This window comes from Drosophila subobscura, chromosome U (assembly GCF_008121235.1).
Source record: "Drosophila subobscura isolate 14011-0131.10 chromosome U, UCBerk_Dsub_1.0, whole genome shotgun sequence".
In the NCBI taxonomy this organism is placed as follows: Eukaryota; Metazoa; Arthropoda; class Insecta; order Diptera; family Drosophilidae; genus Drosophila; species Drosophila subobscura.
Window position 1 is genome coordinate 15,788,732 of NC_048534.1, and position 18,851 is coordinate 15,807,582.

Sequence of the window (18,851 nt, forward strand, 5' to 3'; positions counted from 1 at the left end):
TCATAAGGTATATAAACCAATAACAATTAGTATTTAAAATACGTCAAATTGATTCTTCTAACGGATTAAACTATTGTTTCAGTGTTAAAAGTCTTAACAAGCTGGTATTATCAAGTAGAACATAAAAATCGAGGAATATTACTAAAGACTGCGGTATATTTACGGTATATTTTTAAAGGATTAGGTATATTGCGGTAAATTTTTGAGGTTGTGCGGTATATTTGATCGAAAATTCAGCGGTCACACTGCACACTTATTAATATTAAACAAAACATTAAAAAAAACTGGGCGGATGCAACGATACGAATCGCGGTCGCATGCAGGAAACAATTCTGCAAAATTTGTTCAACGAGACAGTAATAATCACGTAATTTGTATAAAACGCGCTGAAGTAGCAACATCTTTGCATTTTACTTCTATAATCCAAGCTAAACGCAGCTAATCGTGTGAAAATCAAAGTGGAACAGCAATTCAGCTGCAAGGTAGTGGAGTGGCCGAAAAATGTACACATGGTGGAATTTATAAAGAAAAATTAAAGTTTTCAAGCTGCCATTTTGAAATGAAGTACCTTAGAATGTGTGAATGCAAATGAAAAACAAAGAATAGGATATCAAAAGAGGCGGAAGATAAAGAGAGAGGCTGTGCGAAGATAAAATATCTCCAGAGGTGTCTGTGTGTGAGTGCGTGCGAAGCAAAAGCAGATGGATGTGGCGCAAAATGGAAACATAAATATGTGTACCCAAGACGGAATGGAATAGTTTCCCAATGAATCGATTGTTTTTTTTGTTGTTCATATTTGTTGTTAGCAATACACATGTATAATTTATAAATTGCTTTAATCTACAAATTGCTGTTATTGCGTTTTCACTTGCGCCCCCCATCTACGTTTGTTTCACTCGCACCCATGGCACATTAAAGCTCGAAAGCGCAGTTACGTGAGCTTGCGAGAGTGTCAACTTTTGCCAGTGTGTGTGTGGCAGCGAGAGACTGAAGAGAGAGAGCTTGCGATTAAAACGGAGCTCAAAAGCAAAGTTCAACTTAGTACATTTCCACAACTCAAACCCAAACTAATTATTTTGCAGAAGAACTAAACAACAGAAAACCCCCACCTAAAAAAACTTTGAATAAAACGACACTCGAGTGACGGATAGTGAAACATTCAAGAAACAACAACGGGCAACGCAACAAGTACAAGTACATACTCGTGCCGCGCAGAATAGAAACCCGCAGAAGCAAAACCAGAACCGCAACGAGAGCAGAGCCGAGCAGCGCTGAAAGCAAAGGCAAAGAAAATTAAGTAAAGCAAAGCCCTAGAAAGCTCGAAAATGTGGAACCAAACAACAGAGGCAGCAAAAGCAACAGCCGCAGCAGCAACAAGTGATAATAGCAAGGAGGAGGCCAGTGCAGAGGAGTGTGCATGTGCTGGCGCTGCTTCCAGTGTTGAGCAGCGGAACGCTAACAAACCCAACTCATTTGATAACAGTAAACATCCAAAATCCTCATTTGGCGGCAAAATCAACGAGAAGTCGGAACAAAGGGGCGACAACGACAACGACAACGCCATTAACAAGCAAAAAGAATTTGCAGCCCAAAGCGAAACAAGTGATTCTGGTTTTATATCTGGACCGCAATCATCGCAGATCTTTAGCGAGGAGATTATCAGCGAGCACGACACCGAGCCGAAGCCCGCACCCGCCGTTGAGCCACCGCCGCAGCAAACCAGTCACGCTCCCGATCACAAGCAAATCTCTTCCGTGGTCCTCGATTCGGGCTGCATTGACGAGGACGAGACCGAGGAGGAGGAGGAGGACAACAACGACGAGCAGGAGCACCAGAATCCAACATCCTCCCAGGCTGGCGTCAAGCAACAGCCGGCCGCCACTGAACAAATGCGCCTCAAACACAACACAGATGCCGGCATACCACAATGGACAGTCCAAAGCAATCTGGCCGGACGTGGCGAGGTCCTCAACAATCTGGGTACCAGCACCATCAACAACAGCACCTCCATTTCGGGTCGCAGCAAAGCCACCCCGGCCACCAGCAGCGATATCAAGCCCACAAATGCAGCATCCACAGCATCTGCCTCTGGATCGGCTAATCTGAATAATAGCAGCATCAATATCATAAACGCCTGGGAGCAGTTCTATCAGCAGAATGACGACGGCGACACGTAAGTATTTCCGTTGAGAATTTCCCGCAAAAAACGCATCGAGGCTGTCTTGACCACCAACTGTGGGGGAGAGTTTCATGAATCACATGAAAGACAATGAGAAAGACACTGGGACTGCGACTGCGACTGGGGAGAAACGCGACTTCAAATGCGAACGGACTGACACATGTGTGTGACTGATTCGGGGGTTTTCCTGGTATGTGGGCAGGTATCATCATCATCAGCCACAGCAACAGCCGACTGCAAAAACAGGTTTTTGGGCAAGTGTTTCTTTCCTTGCCTTTTTCTGGGTTTTTACACACACACACACGGCGACATGACCAGACAACAAGTGTTCGAATGAAAGCCAAAAAGAAATTACTGAACGGAACGGAAGGAAACAAAAGGGAGGGAGGGTCGACCTCAGGTAGCGAAAAGGGAAAGAAAAGAAAACAAAAGGTAAATAAACTCTGTCTGATCGTATTTTCGCACTCTGTCTTGCAGACCTCTACATTTGGCTTGCATATCGGGCTATGTGGATGTGGTGGCTGCCCTCATACGCATGGCCCCGCATCCATGTCTGCTCAATATCCAAAACGATGTGGCGCAGACCCCACTGCATTTGGCTGCCCTAACAGCCCAACCGAATATCATGAGAATGCTGCTACTAGCTGGAGCTGAGGTAAATATTAATCTGATCAATCGTTAATTAAAGAGAGAGCAAAGTTCCATCATTTAAACAATTCTTATAATATCCTTAAACAGCCCACAGTTCGTGATCGTCATGGCAATACGGCGCTGCATCTATCTTGCATTGCCGGTGAGAAGCAATGTGTTCGTGCCTTGACGGAGAAGTTTGGTGCCACGGAGATCCATGAGGCGCACCGCCAGTACGGACATCGTTCGAATGACAAGGCTGTTAGCTCCCTCAGCTATGCCCGTCTACCCGCCGATCTGGAGATACGCAACTACGATGGTAAGTGCCCTCAGATATGCTTCTATATGTACACATTTCTATATGGTAAATGGTTTATTTTTGGGGCACATTTTCACTAAAAATTTGCATGAATCTGTGCCAAAATGGTGTACATATTATTTCTATATGTATACTAGAATGTTTCTGTCCCGACATCGGCTAGCCACAGTGCGAGACAATGTCTGTCGTCTGTTCGTAGAATATATCTACACCATTCGGGGGAATGTGTATTTGCGTACATGCAAACACACACACGAATATCTGGTTATAGCCTTTGAACAGATGCCAAAAATACATTGTGGCCTCTCCTCCGCCTGAGCATTTTCCACGCTTTTCCATCGTTAAAACCTTCCGCCACCTCCCCCTCCTGCTGTTGGCCTTTTTCCGTTATTGATTAACAAAAATAAACGAAAAGCAAACATTTCCCAGGTTCTCAGACGTCAGCAAAAAAAATACTATAAAAGCAAATTGTACAAGAAAAACGAAAGGAAGGATAGACAGCAGATTCTCTTATATAAGAAATTCTTTTCCAAAATTTACTTTAATTAGTTAAGCAAATGAAACATGTTTATTTATTGAATTACTTGAAGTTTCTCATTCTGTACTTTATTTTGCATGCATTTTGCGTCAAGGAAATAATTTTGTCAGGCATTTGGGAGCAGGCGTGGCGGCCCATCATTAACATTTGTTTCGTTTCCTTATTTGATTTTGAACAGAAATCGAATTATTGATTTGCATGAGGTGGAAATATGTGTGTGGGAGGCATGAGAATGGTTAACCATATATGCATGTACTTTATTTATAGAAAATCATTGCTTAAGCTCAGAGAAAAATGGAACTGGAAAATGAAAAGCCAATACAAATATTTGTAGTGAAGATTCTCTATCATTTTAAAGCAAATTTTGGTTACTATTTTTAGCTTAAATACAAACCAATAAAAGTAAAAGTCTTTGTCTCGCTCTAGCCACAAAAAGAGGTTAATAAACTTGTGTCAGAAGGTACTCTTGCTGCCAAGTTATTTGCTTTTAACCTTTCGTTTGTTTAATCGATTTCTCTCTTACATTTCTGTTTTGCTGTGGCTATAACCTTGCCCAAAAATAAAACCCAACAAAAAGAGTAGTGCCAAATGAGTTCGAGTTCGTGAGTGGCAAACATTTTGGTGAACAAACATATGTAGATATAATTTTTGTCAGCCTTTAGCCAGCAGCAACCGGTTATTTGGGAGCACCAAAAACAGCTGCTCTTCATATGCAGTGCATATGTATTTGTGTGTCTATTTATGCCATATATATAACCATTTCGAAGACTGAATATAATGTATTTTGGCTAGCCAACAGCAGCAGGCTGCCGTCAGCAGACATAGCCGACAGAAACTATTAAAAAGCAAAAACGAACAGAGGAGAGAGGGAGAGACGACTCCGAGACGAGCAGACGCTGCCTGAGTATTTCTCTTTTGTAATTTCTGGGTTTTCCCGATCACCAGTCTACACACAAAACTGATTTTGATTTGAACGCAATTCAAATTGTTCGAAATACTGGCAGAAGTTCTGTAAACAGATTACTCAAATAAATGTACAACGGCCTTCCTCTCCCTATCGTGCCAATTGACGTCAGACCTTAGGGAATATACAAACAAAATGTGAACACAAAATATCGCAGATATCAAAGTTCAATGCGTTTCCAGTGGCGCCAGCAACCCTGTCAAAATATAATCCTTTCATTTCCATGAATTTAGGAATCATTTCATCATTTCAATAACAACATTTCCTGTGTTTTGTTTTGACAAAGATGTGTCCAAGTGGACTTTGTTTCCTGGAAACCCTTTAAGAAGTAAACAAAATGCCTAAAATGCTGACGTACTCTAAAGAATTTCCAACTGATATTAATAGCATGACTAAATTTAGTATTAAATCCCACCCCATTTAAAGGGCTTTTAGCTAAATTCCTTTCCAATTTAAAATGTGGGAAAATGGTGTTAAAAATAGTGCGAAACATTTGTTGGGTTTGCCTGGGTTGGCTCATGGCCAAATACGGCAACAGACAGAGCCAAAAAGAGTCCAATGAAAAAGTCTATGACAGTGCAGGAGTATTCGATCGATAAGAAAACAAAAAGAAGAAAAATACGCTTCGGTGTGGATGAAATTGGGTAAGGTTCGTTATCAATGAAGGTCCCATTTGACCTCCTCTAGCCTCAACTCAAAGTCAACGTTTGATGACTTTCTTGTGGGGAAATCCCAAGTATTTTTGTAATTACGGGCATTATAATTATCCATTTTGGTTGCCTTTTATTAACGCTACGCACTCGCAGGCACGCAACGGGGAAATGGAAATGGAAATGGATTTTGATTATAAATAACCTCACGCAATCGGAATCCCCATAGGACTTGGGCACTATAAATAGTGGGAGAGCTTTAAGCTGTGGTGCCAGGTACACTCCACTACAGAATTTCCCCACTTTGGGTAATCGATTCGTTATCTAAAAGAGCGGAGAATTGCACATATAGAAGTTTTATTATCTGGTTGGTAATTGTGACGTTTTGAAGTGCCCAAGTACTAATGTAGTGTGTGGATTCCTTTTTCGTGGCTTATCTGTGTGTAAACAAGCGAATCCCCCGGATCGATGGATGGATTTCCAGAATACGCCACTGGGGAACTTTATTGCAGTATGAGTTTCCCCAGGGAAAAGACCTAGACAGCCGCCTCGCAGGGCTTCCTCTGCCTTATCGCATATGTGGCATTACAGGGAATTTCGGAGTCTGAAGGAACCCCCAAGCTATAGGAAATATTGAAACATTTGTGCCGCATGTGTGGCATGTTGCATTGGGAAGGCTGTCTTTAAATATTCCATTAAAAATTTGTTTCCCATTCATTGATTTGAAATGAGAGTACAAATCTGTTGCTGGGCACCGAAATTCCGTACTTCCCCGACGGCTAACGATTGATAAGGCTGTCCGCTCGGAGAGGTAAAGCCTAAAGCAAATGCGAGATATGTCCAGCTGTGTGTGTACCAGCCGATGTTCGATCGTCAGCAGACATTTGGTAAGTGGAAATCAGTCGTACCGGTCGTTATCAGTGCGCCGGCCAGGAAAACCCCATAGGTGGTCGTTTATTATACGATTATACGAGTACGACGCTATGGTTTCCATTCGCACAACAAATATAAGATAACTGGCTATCAGGCAAATGGTTTTACCATTTCAATATTCCTTATTTACGATCATCTTGGGCTTCGGCACGATACCATATGTACGTTTGGGCTGCATTAAGTGATCAATATTCGCAACGTTCGATCGTTTGTTCTTTGAACCATACTTTGTAGACGACAAAAGACAGTTGGAAATTCGCTATCAGTGCATGACTTGACGGAAGTTGAAAATGGAAAACCACCCATAAAACCTTTGACGCAGGTATATCAATGGAAACTCATCTAATGATGGATTGAAGTTTACAACTGTGCAACAATTAACATCGATTGTGGGGGGATTTCATAACTATGAAATCTTGAACCTTAGACGGCAAGAAACTGGAACGAGAGAGAGAGAGAGTTCCAGAGATTTCCCTTACACGATGCGATCTAAAGAACCCGTTTTGTGTCGGGTATTATTTACTTAGTTTTGATTCTATGACATTCTCTATGGCACCCATCGACAATCAACAATCAATGACTATTACATTAATGAATAACAAATTAGTCAGAGACAGGGGAGAACTGGCACTGGCATCTCCCCGCCTTTTATGCAGCTGCTGTGTCTCAATTGTTGATCTTGAGTACGTGGGTAGCTTCGATTGATGAATCGTTTCGTTTTGATCCTCTCATTTCCGCCTTATCCGCTTAACTCTTTGAAGAGAACTCTGTGCGTTAAGTTTGCTGACCCCTAAGGCTGTCTTATGAGAGTTAAGTTCCACAATGTACAAGGTTAAATCTGTCGGCAATGTTTTCTTTCATTATTTATACTGTTTTATCTTCAATGAACACTCGCAAAAGTGCTTATATTCAATGAGTAAAATTTACGTTTTTCCCTCTTTAGCATGAGCTCATGCAAATAAATCTTGAAAGCAACGGAAGTTTAGTTATTGTTATAATAAAAACAACCGACTACCTGTTGGAAAAGCCTTCGCAAACACTACAAACGTTGCTGATCTCCTTTCCCACTGCTGCCGCCACTCTGATACGGGTGAGTCGGTTGACCTCTTGTATGGGAAACCGTTGGCTCTGGCTCCGTTGCTCACTGGGGATTTTCCCCCAAAATTCCCCTCCATTTGCGGCTTAATTATACCTGGGTTTTGTGTGTGTTTTCTTTTCTTTAGTTTTTTTTTTGTGCGCGCCACACGTGGCTGACGATCCCCGGAGTATGTAAGTATTTGCATTCCGCATTCGGATCGAATATGTAGCTCAAAAGAAAGTCAACAATGTGGCGCTGGCGGATCGCTGACATAACCCGGACTGTGACTGTGACTGGGACTGAAACTGGCTTTGAATCGCGGACCACCGATCGAGTAGAGTTGAGTCGCGACTCGGGGGTTGGGTCTTGAATTGTGGTGGTGGTGCCTGTGCCTGTGCCTTTCAAAACACTTTCATTGCCAAGTCAGTCGTTGTCGTCATGGAATGGAAAATCCGTAGCTTTAATTGTGCTAAATTTTGCGCGTTGTTTGTCATTTGTTATAGTCGTTGTTGTCATTGTTGCTGTTGTCGTCGCTGGCTGTTGTTTCGCTTCATTTGGCGGTCGTCTGGCTCTGGGGTTTTTCACTTGCAATTCACTTAATTTTCACGTTGGGAAAGTTCGTTCGACTTCGACACAAAAGATTGGCAAAAGGCAAATGGCGCCCAGAAGTCTTTCAGTAAATAAATTGCTAATTTGATATTGTCTTTTACCATATACAATATTTTCTTTCTATTTATTTTGTATGCTTTTGTGTGACTTGTGTTTTGTTTGGACAGCTGAGGCAGCTTTTTTGTATATTTTATGGGTTTTGTGTGGCCCCAGGTAATTCCCCTAATGGCCTGGTACCTTCCTTCTTTGGCACGCGTTTGGGGAAAACTCAAAACACAGCTGCAAAAACTTTACAAATTGTTATCAAAGCTGGAGGAATACCCAATGCTTATCGATAATTATCGATACCACATCCTGCCAGGGTTGTTGCCTGCCTTCACACACTCCAACAGGACGGACAGGGCTGTTAGATCATGGGAATTCCAGCTTCTAATTGCGTCGTCGCTGAAACAAAAAGCATTCCAATAAATATTTGAGTTATCTTTTATTAGGAATAAATTGAATACCATAAATGTATAATTATGAATCAATGAACCGCCAAGTTATCCCACACTTGCACTCTGAAGGACAAATATTTTCGTACGGAGTGGAGTGGTGGGTACTACGGGGTACACAAGAAATAAAAACACGCACCGCACCGCACCAAAAACCCGTTGTAGAAATAACAAAACAAAAAAAAAACAGATCCCATCTCTGAGATCTGCCTGCTGCCTGCCTGCTTCAACAATAAGCACAATTAATTAAATTTAAACGAAAGACAACAACAGCCAGCAGCAGCGGGGCAACACGTCGTGTTTAATATTTGCGAGCTGTCAATAAATTTATGAACTTTGCGACGACTTTTTTGGGTGACTTGTGGAGTACTTTTAACTGCGCCGTTTTTGGGTTTTTCTCCACATACTCGTACATGCATATAACAGTTAACATAAGGTCGCCGTCGGCCAACGCCTGTGTAAATAGTCGATCAGTACAGGTACAGCTTGGCAGTGGGTGAAGTGGGTGGCAGGCATAATGTGAAAGTGTTCAATTGTCGCTCGAGTGCTCGACAAATAGAATTTCCCATGGGTTTTTTTATTCTGCGCAGTTCCCAATACGATTTCATAACGGGGGCTCAGCAAATGCTTACCAATACGATTAGCTTTATACTTTACTATTTGCACATGTCAGCCTCAATATCTCACAGACTTGTTGGCAGGCAGTTCCAGTTTCCCACCCAAAAAAAAACACCACCTGAGACGAGACGCTCGCGGATTAAAGTCTTGTGACGCAGCAAAGCGGCTTGCGGGGTGGGAATTCCCAAAACAAAGTTTGAAACAAACTTTTGTGTTTCATATTTCATGTTTTTATATGTACAAATGTATGATAGCTGTTTTTGGTGTCTATTTATAACTATCTTATACGAGTTGCCTACCCATCTTTAATCGTATGCTAACGATTGGCACGTTGCTCGCCAGCCGAGCTTTTGCAACAACAATTGAGGATTGTTCCGTGTCTTTTACTGCCCTGCCTCCTCATCTCTGTCTTTCTCTGTCTCTTCCTCTCTCTCTATCGGTTAGTCTTGGCTGCTTCTCCATTTAGTTAGTCGAGCTTTGGAACAGACACGAAAAAATCTTCATGTTGTCATCGTTTATTTTTAAAGCTTGTGACACAATTGTTGCTTTTGTAAACCTCCATCATCGTAGCCGACGAGTCCGAAATAAATATAAAAACTGGACTGTAGAGTTTTTGACTTTCTTGAGCCGCTGTCAGCCGCTTTCTTTCTCTCACTCTCCAAACGGAACCTGAAACGTTAAAAAGTGCTGGTTTTTTATATGCAATGATCTATTTTTTTTTAGTATTTGATAACCTCCTGATTTCCTGGAAGTTCAGGCAAAAGGTATCACAATTGCGTCTAGGATTCGACTGACTCATTTCAAACTTTGACCATTACTACATTTCCATAAATACTAGTCGTAGTCATAGTCATAGCTTAGAAACAAAAATGTTAATAAGCAACAACAAATTCTTTGAGAAAATCTCTCTAAGATCTTCCTCTAAAAGCGTTGGCTTGGGGTATTATGCAAATGGGATTGCCGTGCCGTGCCGACTGCTGTTTGTGTGTGAAAGTCAATCAACAGCACGTGTAGCCGCAAAAAATACAAAATAAAAGCAACAACAACAGCAAAAAACTACGTCAACTAATCATAAAGCCATAAAATCAAGCAAAATGCCCAGGCATGGAATACTACACCAAAAAAAAAAAAACTAAACAATCTGCCTTTGTTTTCAACGTTTTTTTTTATTTTATCTATAATCTGTATGCGAGACGAGAGACCACAGAGCACAGCAACACAGAGCCGAGAAGTAAACGGCTCAATTTGAGAATGTTACTAGTGGAAGGGAGACAGCAACAGCAAAAGCGTAGAGAGAGATCAGATAAAAGAAAAGCTTGAAATACCGTTTGTATAGTAATAGTGCTAGGGCATTAGGGCTTTTTGTGTGTAAATTGTCTTGGAGAACAGACTCTGAAAAATAAATAAAGCAAATAAGAGTTCATGGTATGGTTTACTTGGCACACTTTTAATTAATATTTGCCTACCTCTCACCCGTATATGTATGTGCTCATAAAATCATAATCACTAGAAGCATTCGGATTGGGATCTCTTTTAATTTTAAATGTCAATTAAATTATTTGAGATTTAGCTACGTATTTATGTTAGTATGTGTATCGTATCTATGGTGTGTTCAAACCAATTTGAACTTGAGCAAACTTGTTGCTGAAGCAGAAATCCAAATTCAACTTTGTGTTTGTTTTTTGGTTTGTTAACTTTAAAGCCAACTGCTTGACTTTTTGTTGTTGCTGTTACTGCTGCTTGCTTTTGTTGTTGGCTTTGTTATTGTTGTTGAGGTTGAGCTCTGTTGTGTGTGTTATTGCTGCTGTTTTATTGTGGGAATTTCTTGGGTTTTTCAACGCACACACCCATGCACTCCACTCGTCAAGCAATCACACACACACACACACACACACGAGTGTGTATACACACAGTGAGAGACATGCGAAGTGAACGCGTTGTCATATTGTCTTATATGGCAAAAGCCTCCACTTGGCTGGCACCCCATACATACCCTACCCTCCAGCCCACATGGCAACCCCTTCCGTCCACTGGTTATTGTCGTAATCGAAGCTTTTATTTTTGTAGTCGTATTATAAAACGCTACTTGTTTTACAACTGAATGCGGTTCGAAGAGACAGAGAGAGAGTGAGCTTTTGACGGCTTCACAGCTTTGAGAGCGCAGGAGATCGATCACATTTCATTCATAAATGCAGCTTTTGCACAGTGGTGCGATATATCTGTTATAGAGGGATAATGAATTAAATAGCTTGTAAAACTAAATGCTAATTTTCTTTCAATTTTAACAATATTTTAATCAAAATATTCAATTACTTTTGTAATTCCAGGTGAACGCTGCGTGCATTTGGCTGCTGAAGCTGGTCACATTGACATTTTACGCATTTTGGTATCACATGGAGCTGATATTAACGCTAGGGTAGGTCCAAAATAGCACGCTCAATTGATTGTAGAATATTTAAACTAATTTTGATTTGTTGTTACATTTTATAGGAGGGTAAATCGGGACGTACACCGCTGCACATTGCCATTGAGGGCTGCAATGAGGATTTGGCCAATTTCCTGCTCGATGAGTGCGAGAAGCTGAATCTGGAGACGGCCACCTTCTCGGGCCTGACAGCCTATCAGTTTGCGTGCATCATGAACAAATCCCGTATGCAAAATATACTCGAGAAGCGTGGCGCCGAAACCGTAACGCCGCCCGATAGTGATTACGATAGTAGCGATATTGAAGATCTAGACGATACGAAGGTGAGCGTGACAGCATAAATTCACAGAAAAAAAAAACAAAAGAAAACTAGAACGTAAGCAAGAAAAATGGACCACCACCAGCTTCCAAAATGTTCAAAAATAATATGAAACGAAAGGGAAAATCCTTCACGCTGAACTGGTATTCAGTTAAAATAATCTGTTAAGAAACTATATAAACTAATGTCACATCTATGTATTGTTAACCAAAAAAAATAATCAAAAAGAAAGCAAACAATAGAGAAGCAGCAAGCAAAGTCCTTCAGCTGGACAGGGAATCTATGTTTTAGTAGAACCCCATTGAAAGAAGAGTAAAACAACTGCAAAATAAGATAAAGATTCAAACCAACAAAGTAACGAACAAACACTGCAAAATACAATAACTTTTACTACTGTATGCTGATTGATGTCCGTAAACCACAGTGCGTGTCACAACTACAACAACTATACATAAATATATGTATAGTTGTGGTTAACACTGTAACAATTATTCGTATTAGCTGTCGTTTTATGTAAACTCTTTGATGTTCGTTGCTCTATAACTCTCTGTATCTATCCATCTACATCTACTACTATGTATTCTTGTGTGTCTGTTTTTGAGTGTTTGTAATTGTTGTATGTGCATGTGTGAGTGAGTGTGCGTAGCCCATAGATGCACTACCCCCTAACTCTTAACGCAGATGAAAAAATATGGAACCACAAATTCTACTAGACCTTAAGTTAGCTAAATCTAATTGATGTTTTCATGTTCTGACTGAAAAAAAATAAATATTTTACTCATAAAAAAAAACAATTAAAAAATCCAAATTAAAAAAGAATATTTTTTAAATTATGAAGAAGATGTTGTGTGGGGGCAAAGGTATGTAAAAGTGTTTTAGTTATAGTTTTTCAATTGTTTGTTCTTGTTTCTTGCTTCTGTTGTTGGTTAATATTGCTTTTGTTTTTTATTTTTTATGGTTAACAAAAAGTCACTCAAAGTATTGTTAATTTATATTTTACTTAACAAACATATTTTATTGTAACAATCCCCATTTTTTGTACTTGCAGATGTACGATCGCTTTGGTGATCCTCGTTACTTTGTCAGCTACAGCGGCGGCAATCCCATGACAGTCGCCTGAGTGCCCTAACCACTTGTACATACCCCATAACTTAGCCTTAAAAAAATATCTATATATTCTTAAACGATTAACGAAGAAAAAAAACACAAAACAAAACCCAACCCGAATTCCAAAACTTAACAAACTGGTTCAATTGCTGTTCCTGCCCCCTGCCGCTGTTTCTGCACCACCAAAAAATAAGTAAAATGTATGCAATAATCGTTCTGCCAAAAAGAATGAATGTAAAACACACACATAAATATATGCATGTATGTCTGATGGTACTTAAAATGAAAATAAAGCATACAAGGCTGCAGAATATCGGGCATTTTATTTATACACATTTAAACTTAAATTAAATAAAGTATTAGAAAAACTCCTCCATTTAGTCTCTCTTACGATCGTCTTGGTAGTACACAGCAAACAGGAATTAAAGTAGAGTAAAATAAAGCATTCAATATATAATTATCTAGTCCAAGAACAGAGCAACGCAAATAACTCTAAACTTTAAACGCAAACACAAAGGAAATATCGCTAATGGCAACGACGGTACACAGTCTACAGTAACTAAGTATAACTTTTAAATTATTCTCTTCTAACGAATGCTCTGCCGGAACACGCTCTGCTTGGCCTTGCTATTGACGCTGGCCGACTTCTTGGCTGCCAGTGGATCGGGCGCAAAGCAATTCCACAAACGCAGCGTCTCATCCGCACCGGCACTGATCACAGTGCTGCCGTCTGGTGACATTGCCATTTGCAGGACACGCGACGTGTGACCGGTCAGATCAGCCTGCTTCACCATTGTCGGATACTTCCAGATGGTCAGCTGATTGTTGGCAAAACCATGGGCCGAGATCAGCTCCTTGTAGTGTCGGGAGAAGAGCAGCGAGCAGACTTGTGACTTGGAATCGACCGACTTGATCAGCGAGCCATTGTTAACGTTCCAGAACTTGATGCAGCGATCAGCAGTGCCGCCACCAGAGGCCAGAGTGCTGGGCTGCCAGGGACACCAGGCCAGGGCACGCACGGCCGCCTGATGCTCATTGAACTTGTGGAGCGCCTCGCTGGCCGTGCCCACACCGCTGCTGGCCAGTGACCAGACATTCACCAGATTATCGTTGCCGCCGCTGGCCAAGTACTTGAAATCCGTTGACCATTTCAGACCGCACACCTCCTGAGTATGGCCGGCCAGCGAGGAGATTTTGTGCTCACGCGAGCGCACATCATGATGGATAATGGTGCCATCACGACTGCCAGATGAAACGAGGAACGAATTCCAGGCCAGGGAGCCCACACGAGCACTGTGACCGTCCATGACACGCAGACGCTTCACCTTCGAGCAGTCCCAGAGCTCAACGGCTCCAGTGCTGTTGCCTATGGCCAAGATTTGACCCTCCTGGATCCAGGAGAGCGAGCCAGCATAGTCGCCCTCCTCGAATTCGGTGAGCTGTTCAATGTTGCCGCTGGCTGCATTCCACAAATACACACAGCTGCCCAGAGCAACGGCCACAATGTTGTCACCGCTCCAATCCATCAAATTTAGATCTGCAAAAGAAATGGGACAGAGAATTGGAGAATGAACGATTTAAGGGGGGTGAAAGCAAGATGCCACCTACAGTAATCGTTTATGAAGTCTGGAGCATCTAGAATACGTTCCGAAGTGGTTGGTATATAGCGAGAACCACTCTTGGTCGATATGGGTGTCTTGATGGAGTAAACCACCTTGAGGGGATTTGTGTGGGACTCTGGAGCGGCTGGTGCCTTGTTCTGGTAACACAAAATGCGGCCACCATGGCTGTCGCCAGGCACTTGGGCCACCTCCGAGATGAGCTTCTGTCGCTCGCCCTTGTGTGCGGAGGCCTGCACATTGCTCTCGTTGCTGTTGCTATTGCTAGTCGTGGCCTTGTCATTCTCCTCATCAGATTTGTCGCCCGAGTCTTTATTTACCTGCACAAAGAAAGTTATACCCATGCAATCAATGGCATTGCAGTTGCTTTTCACTCACCAGAAAGTGCGCCAGCTCAAAGTTGGTGGCCGCGCGATTCGGTATAAAACGATCGCCACCGCATGGCGTCTTTGTTGGCGTTGTGTTCGACTTCTTGGTCTTGCCCTCGCTGCTCTTGCCCGGTGTCTTGGTGGGTGCCTGGACGCCAGAGAAGCTGGTATTGTAGGAGACGGACAAAACCGAGCGCGTCGTATTCACGCTGCCATTGAGGGACGCCTCCAGCTTCTTCTTCCAGCGCGGGGCAGGACCGCGCGTCTCGCCGTCCATGATCAGAGCATTTTGCAGATCGCTCACAAAATTGAACTGGGACATCTTGGCAAACGTTCGGGGGTGTCAGGTAGTCTCGATTATGAATTATGCTTAATCAGTTGTCTGCTAATTGCACAAGCGTTTGGTTTATATCAGTTTTTTGTTTTTCTTTCCATTTGTTTCGTGAACAATAATGGCGGTTCGATTTGGAAATGCAATGTGACCGTGAGTGGCTTTGGGAAAAATGTTACTTTTACGCACCGGAGTGTACTAAAATTCCACAACTGTTGAACTCCGCAAGGAGGCAATTTGCTTATATTTAAATAGTTTCGGTTCTATTTTGATTATAAAAACAAATTTAAGTACATTTCCAGGCTCATGCGATCCTTTTCTACACGACATAACAAAGTGATGAACAATTTGAGTGTGACCGTAGTATTTCTCCATCCCTGGGCCACAGCTGTCATCATCGCCGCCCTTGCACGAAAAAAAACAAGTTCGTTTTTACAACATTGAAAACGCCGAAAATTTACGTAAATAATTAGCAAGTGGTATATTTAGTTGCGTGCCTTAGCAAGAGTAATTTGTCTACACGATGGTGTTCAACTTTACCGCCTTCACGTACATCGTTGCCTTGATTGGCGACGCATTCTTGATATTTTTCGCAATATTTCATGTTATTGCGTTCGATGAGCTCAAAACAGATTACAAAAATCCAATAGATCAGTGTAATAGCCTTAATCCGGTGCGTTTGACCAGTGGGAAGGCAATGTGTTTATGTTTCTAATGAATTTTTACCACTTGCAGCTAGTTTTACCTGAATATTTGCTGCACATATTCCTCAACTTGTTATTCTTGGTGTGCGGCGAATGGTTCTCCCTGGCCATCAACATACCCCTCATTGCCTATCACATTTGGCGGTAGGCAGCCCGCATAATGACTCACTTAACAGATCAAATTTAAAATGTTCGAAAATCTTTGTAGCTACAAAACTCGTCCTGTGATGTCCGGACCGGGTTTATATGATCCCACAACGGTGCTGAAAACGGACACGCTGTCCCGCAACATGCGTGAGGGTTGGATCAAGCTGGCCGTCTATCTGATTAGCTTCTTCTACTACATCTACGGGTAATTAGCGTTGCACATTAATTCGTTCTATTCTTCAGCGTGCTGTACCACTCATTTGTATTAACATTTCTTTGGCTAATTTTAGCATGGTTTATTCGCTCATATCCACATAGAGCAAGCAGCTGCCTGGGGCTCGCTCGGGATCTCTGCATCGTCTATAAGTTGTCATAAAAAGCATAACGGGGAGTGTGTGGTGTGTACCGCTTCAGATGAGATTATCTCACAGCCGCGAACAATAAATATAATTCACCTCTGTAAATCCCATTGAGTGCGCCTCATAACAAAACGATATTGAAAGTATCAGATCAAATCAGCATTTTCTTCTTCTTGTTTGCTTATGATTTGTTTTATTATTTTTATAATTTCTGTAAAGTTGTATTATTAATTTTTTTTTTTGCATTTCGCATTCGTGGTGTAGTTGGATTTTAAGCATTAAATAAAAGTCAAATCAAAGTAATATTTGTACAATTTTTGTAGCCTGAGGGATAGTGGAGTATTTGACTAGCCAGCGGCATGGAGCCTCACCCAACCACCCACACCTTTTTGTTCGTGAAGATTACGTACCAAATGCTTATCAACAATTCCAGCATAGATATCACAATCTAGCATAATGCCAGCGACTTGGAGACACCTTGAAATAAACGCATTTTCTTCCACGTATCTTTATAGTTTATTTTTTTACAATCGTTTCGGTTCGTATCGGATCGGGAGGCCACAGCATGGAATAATATTATTTTATATTTATTTCACAAAACCAAAAATTTGTTTAATCATAATTGTGGGTGTTTTACAGAGAGGGGAAAGGCAAAAGGGCAGGCATTGGATTATGACATAAAAACAACAAAGAATAGGAAGAAGAATATCAAAACACCGAAAATCTTAATCATCAGCCAACGATTCTTGGAGACTGACTGAAAGTATTTGAGAATCTCGCCATGCGCCGCCTCAATATTCAGCTCAGCATCGGCCACATTCGTATCGATGCGTTCGACAATCTCCTCCTGCTCCTTGACCATATGCGCCAGCTGCTGGAATATGCCGCCCAGCTCGACAATTGTCGACTCAATGTTCTGCATTGTCTCGGCGCGCTGTTGCACATAATTGTCGGACTCATCGTAGATGGCCATTTGCTGTTGCTGCTGCTGCTGCTGGCCACCGAGGAGCGGCGACGTATCACTGCTGCCGCCCATGTCTATGCTGACCGCTTGGTTCTCCTCGCTCATCAGCAGCGAGCCCTGCTTGGCCGTCGACGGGGACACGGAATGAGCAGCCCTGGGACCTGGTCCCTGGCTGAACTGATCACGGCGCGTCTTCTGGTGCTTGAGATTTTCCGTGCGCACTTCCAGAATCTGCTTGAAGTCCGTGCTCATGCTGGCCAGCTTGGATTGGAGTGCCAGAACCATGTTGGAGGAATGTGATACCAGATGTTTGCCGCTCGTGTTGCGTCGCTGATCCTTGGAGATTTCCTGCAGGCGTGCAATCTGCTGATTCAATGCATTCAAATCACCCTTAATGATGTACGTCAGCTCCTGTATCTCCTGCGGTCTGTCATCGAAGAGGCTCTTCTTTTTGGCCACTGCAAAGACAACAATGATTAAATGAAGAGTTCTGCCATTTACCCTCTCTCATACTCACACAGTGTTAGCTTCTCCAGCTTGACGTACGTGCTGGCTATGTTCTTGCCAATGAATCTGGCGACCATCATGAACTCGGAATAGCTCTGAATCTGTTTGGCCTTGCGGGGATCCCGTATGTTGACGGCCCGTGTGATGTTGCGTGCCTGCAGCGAACGTATCGCATTGGCAAACTCGCCCGTACGATCTCTGGCCGCCATAATGAAGATTTCCTGCTCTGGCTCTGGCTCTAACTCTGACTCCTTTCGATCGTTTTGCGTGGCTGTGAGAGCTGTTGTCGTTCCACCGTAGTTGTAGTTGTTGTTGTCGTTGTTATTGTCGCCTGGATGACTGCCGGTGACAACAGCTGCTGCGGCACTCAATGTGCGCAGTGCCTGGCCCGAGAAGGCACGCAAATTCCACTGACGAGCTGCCTTGCCGTACTTGTCGTCCGAGTCTGTTGTCTGGACGGATGCCAGTGACTGCGGATCGCCAATGTCAAGGGTCAAGACTCCTCCTGGTGGCTGCAGTGGTGATTGCTGCCCAGGTTGTACTAGCGCGTGAGGTCCTCCGCCGCCCGATGCTTGTTGATCCTCCGCTGCGTGAAGGGTATAGGTGCTGCTGCTGTAATCCTGCTGGTCCGTTTGATGGAGTCGTCGTCGAGTTTGCATCTCATTTCAAGTTACGCTTTTCCCCCACAAGTTGACGTTGCTAGTTTTCTTTCTGCATTCGTCATGCACTGGAATATTCACAAAAGATCTCGGACTGGACTTTCCTTTGCGTTGCGAAACTTTTTCTCTGTTTTTTTGTGTTTTTGTCGCCTGCTTTTCTATGTTTTTTCTTATTTCTTTGGCTTGCAAGTGGAAGTCATGCTCTGTGTGTGTTCTATAGCATTGTTAATTTTGTTTTAAACATCATTGGAATTTGGCTGTGTATATAAATTAAACTGATTTGATTGCTGAATTGTACGAGAAAACTCACAGACACACACACACAGGCAG

At 42.4% G+C, this 18,851-nt stretch overlaps 4 protein-coding genes across 5 annotated transcripts; 2 read left to right on the forward strand and 2 right to left on the reverse strand.

The window, feature by feature from the left end:
• Window positions 1-249: 249 nt before the first annotated feature.
• Window positions 250-13,053, forward strand: LOC117902057 (NF-kappa-B inhibitor cactus). Its single transcript, XM_034813129.1, has 7 exons — window positions 250-482; window positions 1,083-2,173; window positions 2,657-2,834; window positions 2,918-3,128; window positions 11,340-11,428; window positions 11,503-11,760; window positions 12,805-13,053. The coding sequence occupies exons 2-7, from the start codon at window positions 1,326-1,328 to the stop codon at window positions 12,874-12,876; spliced, it is 1,656 nt and encodes a 551-aa protein (XP_034669020.1). The 5' UTR covers window positions 250-482; window positions 1,083-1,325; the 3' UTR covers window positions 12,877-13,053.
• A 114-nt stretch (window positions 13,054-13,167) lies between these two features.
• On the reverse strand, window positions 13,168-15,350 carry LOC117902058 (cell division cycle protein 20 homolog). Its single transcript, XM_034813130.1, has 3 exons — window positions 14,861-15,350; window positions 14,472-14,802; window positions 13,168-14,400 (listed from the first exon to the last, which is right to left on the reverse strand). The coding sequence occupies exons 1-3, from the start codon at window positions 15,170-15,172 to the stop codon at window positions 13,451-13,453; spliced, it is 1,593 nt and encodes a 530-aa protein (XP_034669021.1). The 5' UTR covers window positions 15,173-15,350; the 3' UTR covers window positions 13,168-13,450.
• Window positions 15,351-15,565: 215 nt separating this feature from the next.
• LOC117902063 (protein cornichon) lies at window positions 15,566-16,696 on the forward strand. 2 transcript variants are annotated; one of them, XM_034813137.1, is made up of 5 exons: window positions 15,566-15,605; window positions 15,671-15,854; window positions 15,917-16,029; window positions 16,094-16,237; window positions 16,323-16,696. In XM_034813137.1, exons 2-5 carry the CDS (start codon window positions 15,705-15,707, stop codon window positions 16,348-16,350), a joined length of 435 nt encoding a protein of 144 aa, XP_034669028.1. In that variant the 5' UTR covers window positions 15,566-15,605; window positions 15,671-15,704; the 3' UTR covers window positions 16,351-16,696. The 2 variants fall into 2 exon arrangements, with proteins under 2 accessions (XP_034669028.1, XP_034669027.1); XM_034813136.1 differs by having other exon boundaries at window positions 15,574-15,854.
• Window positions 16,697-16,962: 266 nt separating this feature from the next.
• LOC117902059 (syntaxin-5) lies at window positions 16,963-18,829 on the reverse strand. Its single transcript, XM_034813131.1, has 2 exons — window positions 17,873-18,829; window positions 16,963-17,813 (listed from the first exon to the last, which is right to left on the reverse strand). Exons 1-2 carry the CDS (start codon window positions 18,519-18,521, stop codon window positions 17,062-17,064), a joined length of 1,401 nt encoding a protein of 466 aa, XP_034669022.1. The 5' UTR covers window positions 18,522-18,829; the 3' UTR covers window positions 16,963-17,061.
• Window positions 18,830-18,851: the final 22 nt, after the last annotated feature.

What these genes read in the sequence shown, in the direction of transcription:
- LOC117902058 (XM_034813130.1), bottom strand. Translation starts at nt 15,172, where the DNA reads ATGTCCCAGTTCAATTTTGTGAGCGATCTGCAAAATGCTCTGATCATG. An exon ending in TTGAGCTGGCGCACTTTCTG is followed by an intron (nt 14,803 to 14,860) that starts GTGAGTGAAAAG and finishes TTCTTTGTGCAG; the next exon opens with GTAAATAAAGACTCGGGCGA. An exon ending in AGACTTCATAAACGATTACT is followed by an intron (nt 14,401 to 14,471) that starts GTAGGTGGCATC and finishes TTTCTTTTGCAG; the next exon opens with ATCTAAATTTGATGGATTGG.
- LOC117902059 (XM_034813131.1), bottom strand. Translation starts at nt 18,521, where the DNA reads ATGCAAACTCGACGACGACTCCATCAAACGGACCAGCAGGATTACAGC. An exon ending in GCTGGAGAAGCTAACACTGT is followed by an intron (nt 17,814 to 17,872) that starts GTGAGTATGAGA and finishes TTGTCTTTGCAG; the next exon opens with TGGCCAAAAAGAAGAGCCTC.
- LOC117902063 (XM_034813137.1), top strand. Translation starts at nt 15,705, where the DNA reads ATGGTGTTCAACTTTACCGCCTTCACGTACATCGTTGCCTTGATTGGC. An exon ending in AGTGTAATAGCCTTAATCCG is followed by an intron (nt 15,855 to 15,916) that starts GTGCGTTTGACC and finishes TACCACTTGCAG; the next exon opens with CTAGTTTTACCTGAATATTT. An exon ending in ATTGCCTATCACATTTGGCG is followed by an intron (nt 16,030 to 16,093) that starts GTAGGCAGCCCG and finishes AAATCTTTGTAG; the next exon opens with CTACAAAACTCGTCCTGTGA.
- LOC117902057 (XM_034813129.1), top strand. Translation starts at nt 1,326, where the DNA reads ATGTGGAACCAAACAACAGAGGCAGCAAAAGCAACAGCCGCAGCAGCA. An exon ending in CAGAATGACGACGGCGACAC is followed by an intron (nt 2,174 to 2,656) that starts GTAAGTATTTCC and finishes TCTGTCTTGCAG; the next exon opens with ACCTCTACATTTGGCTTGCA. An exon ending in AAGATCTAGACGATACGAAG is followed by an intron (nt 11,761 to 12,804) that starts GTGAGCGTGACA and finishes TTGTACTTGCAG; the next exon opens with ATGTACGATCGCTTTGGTGA.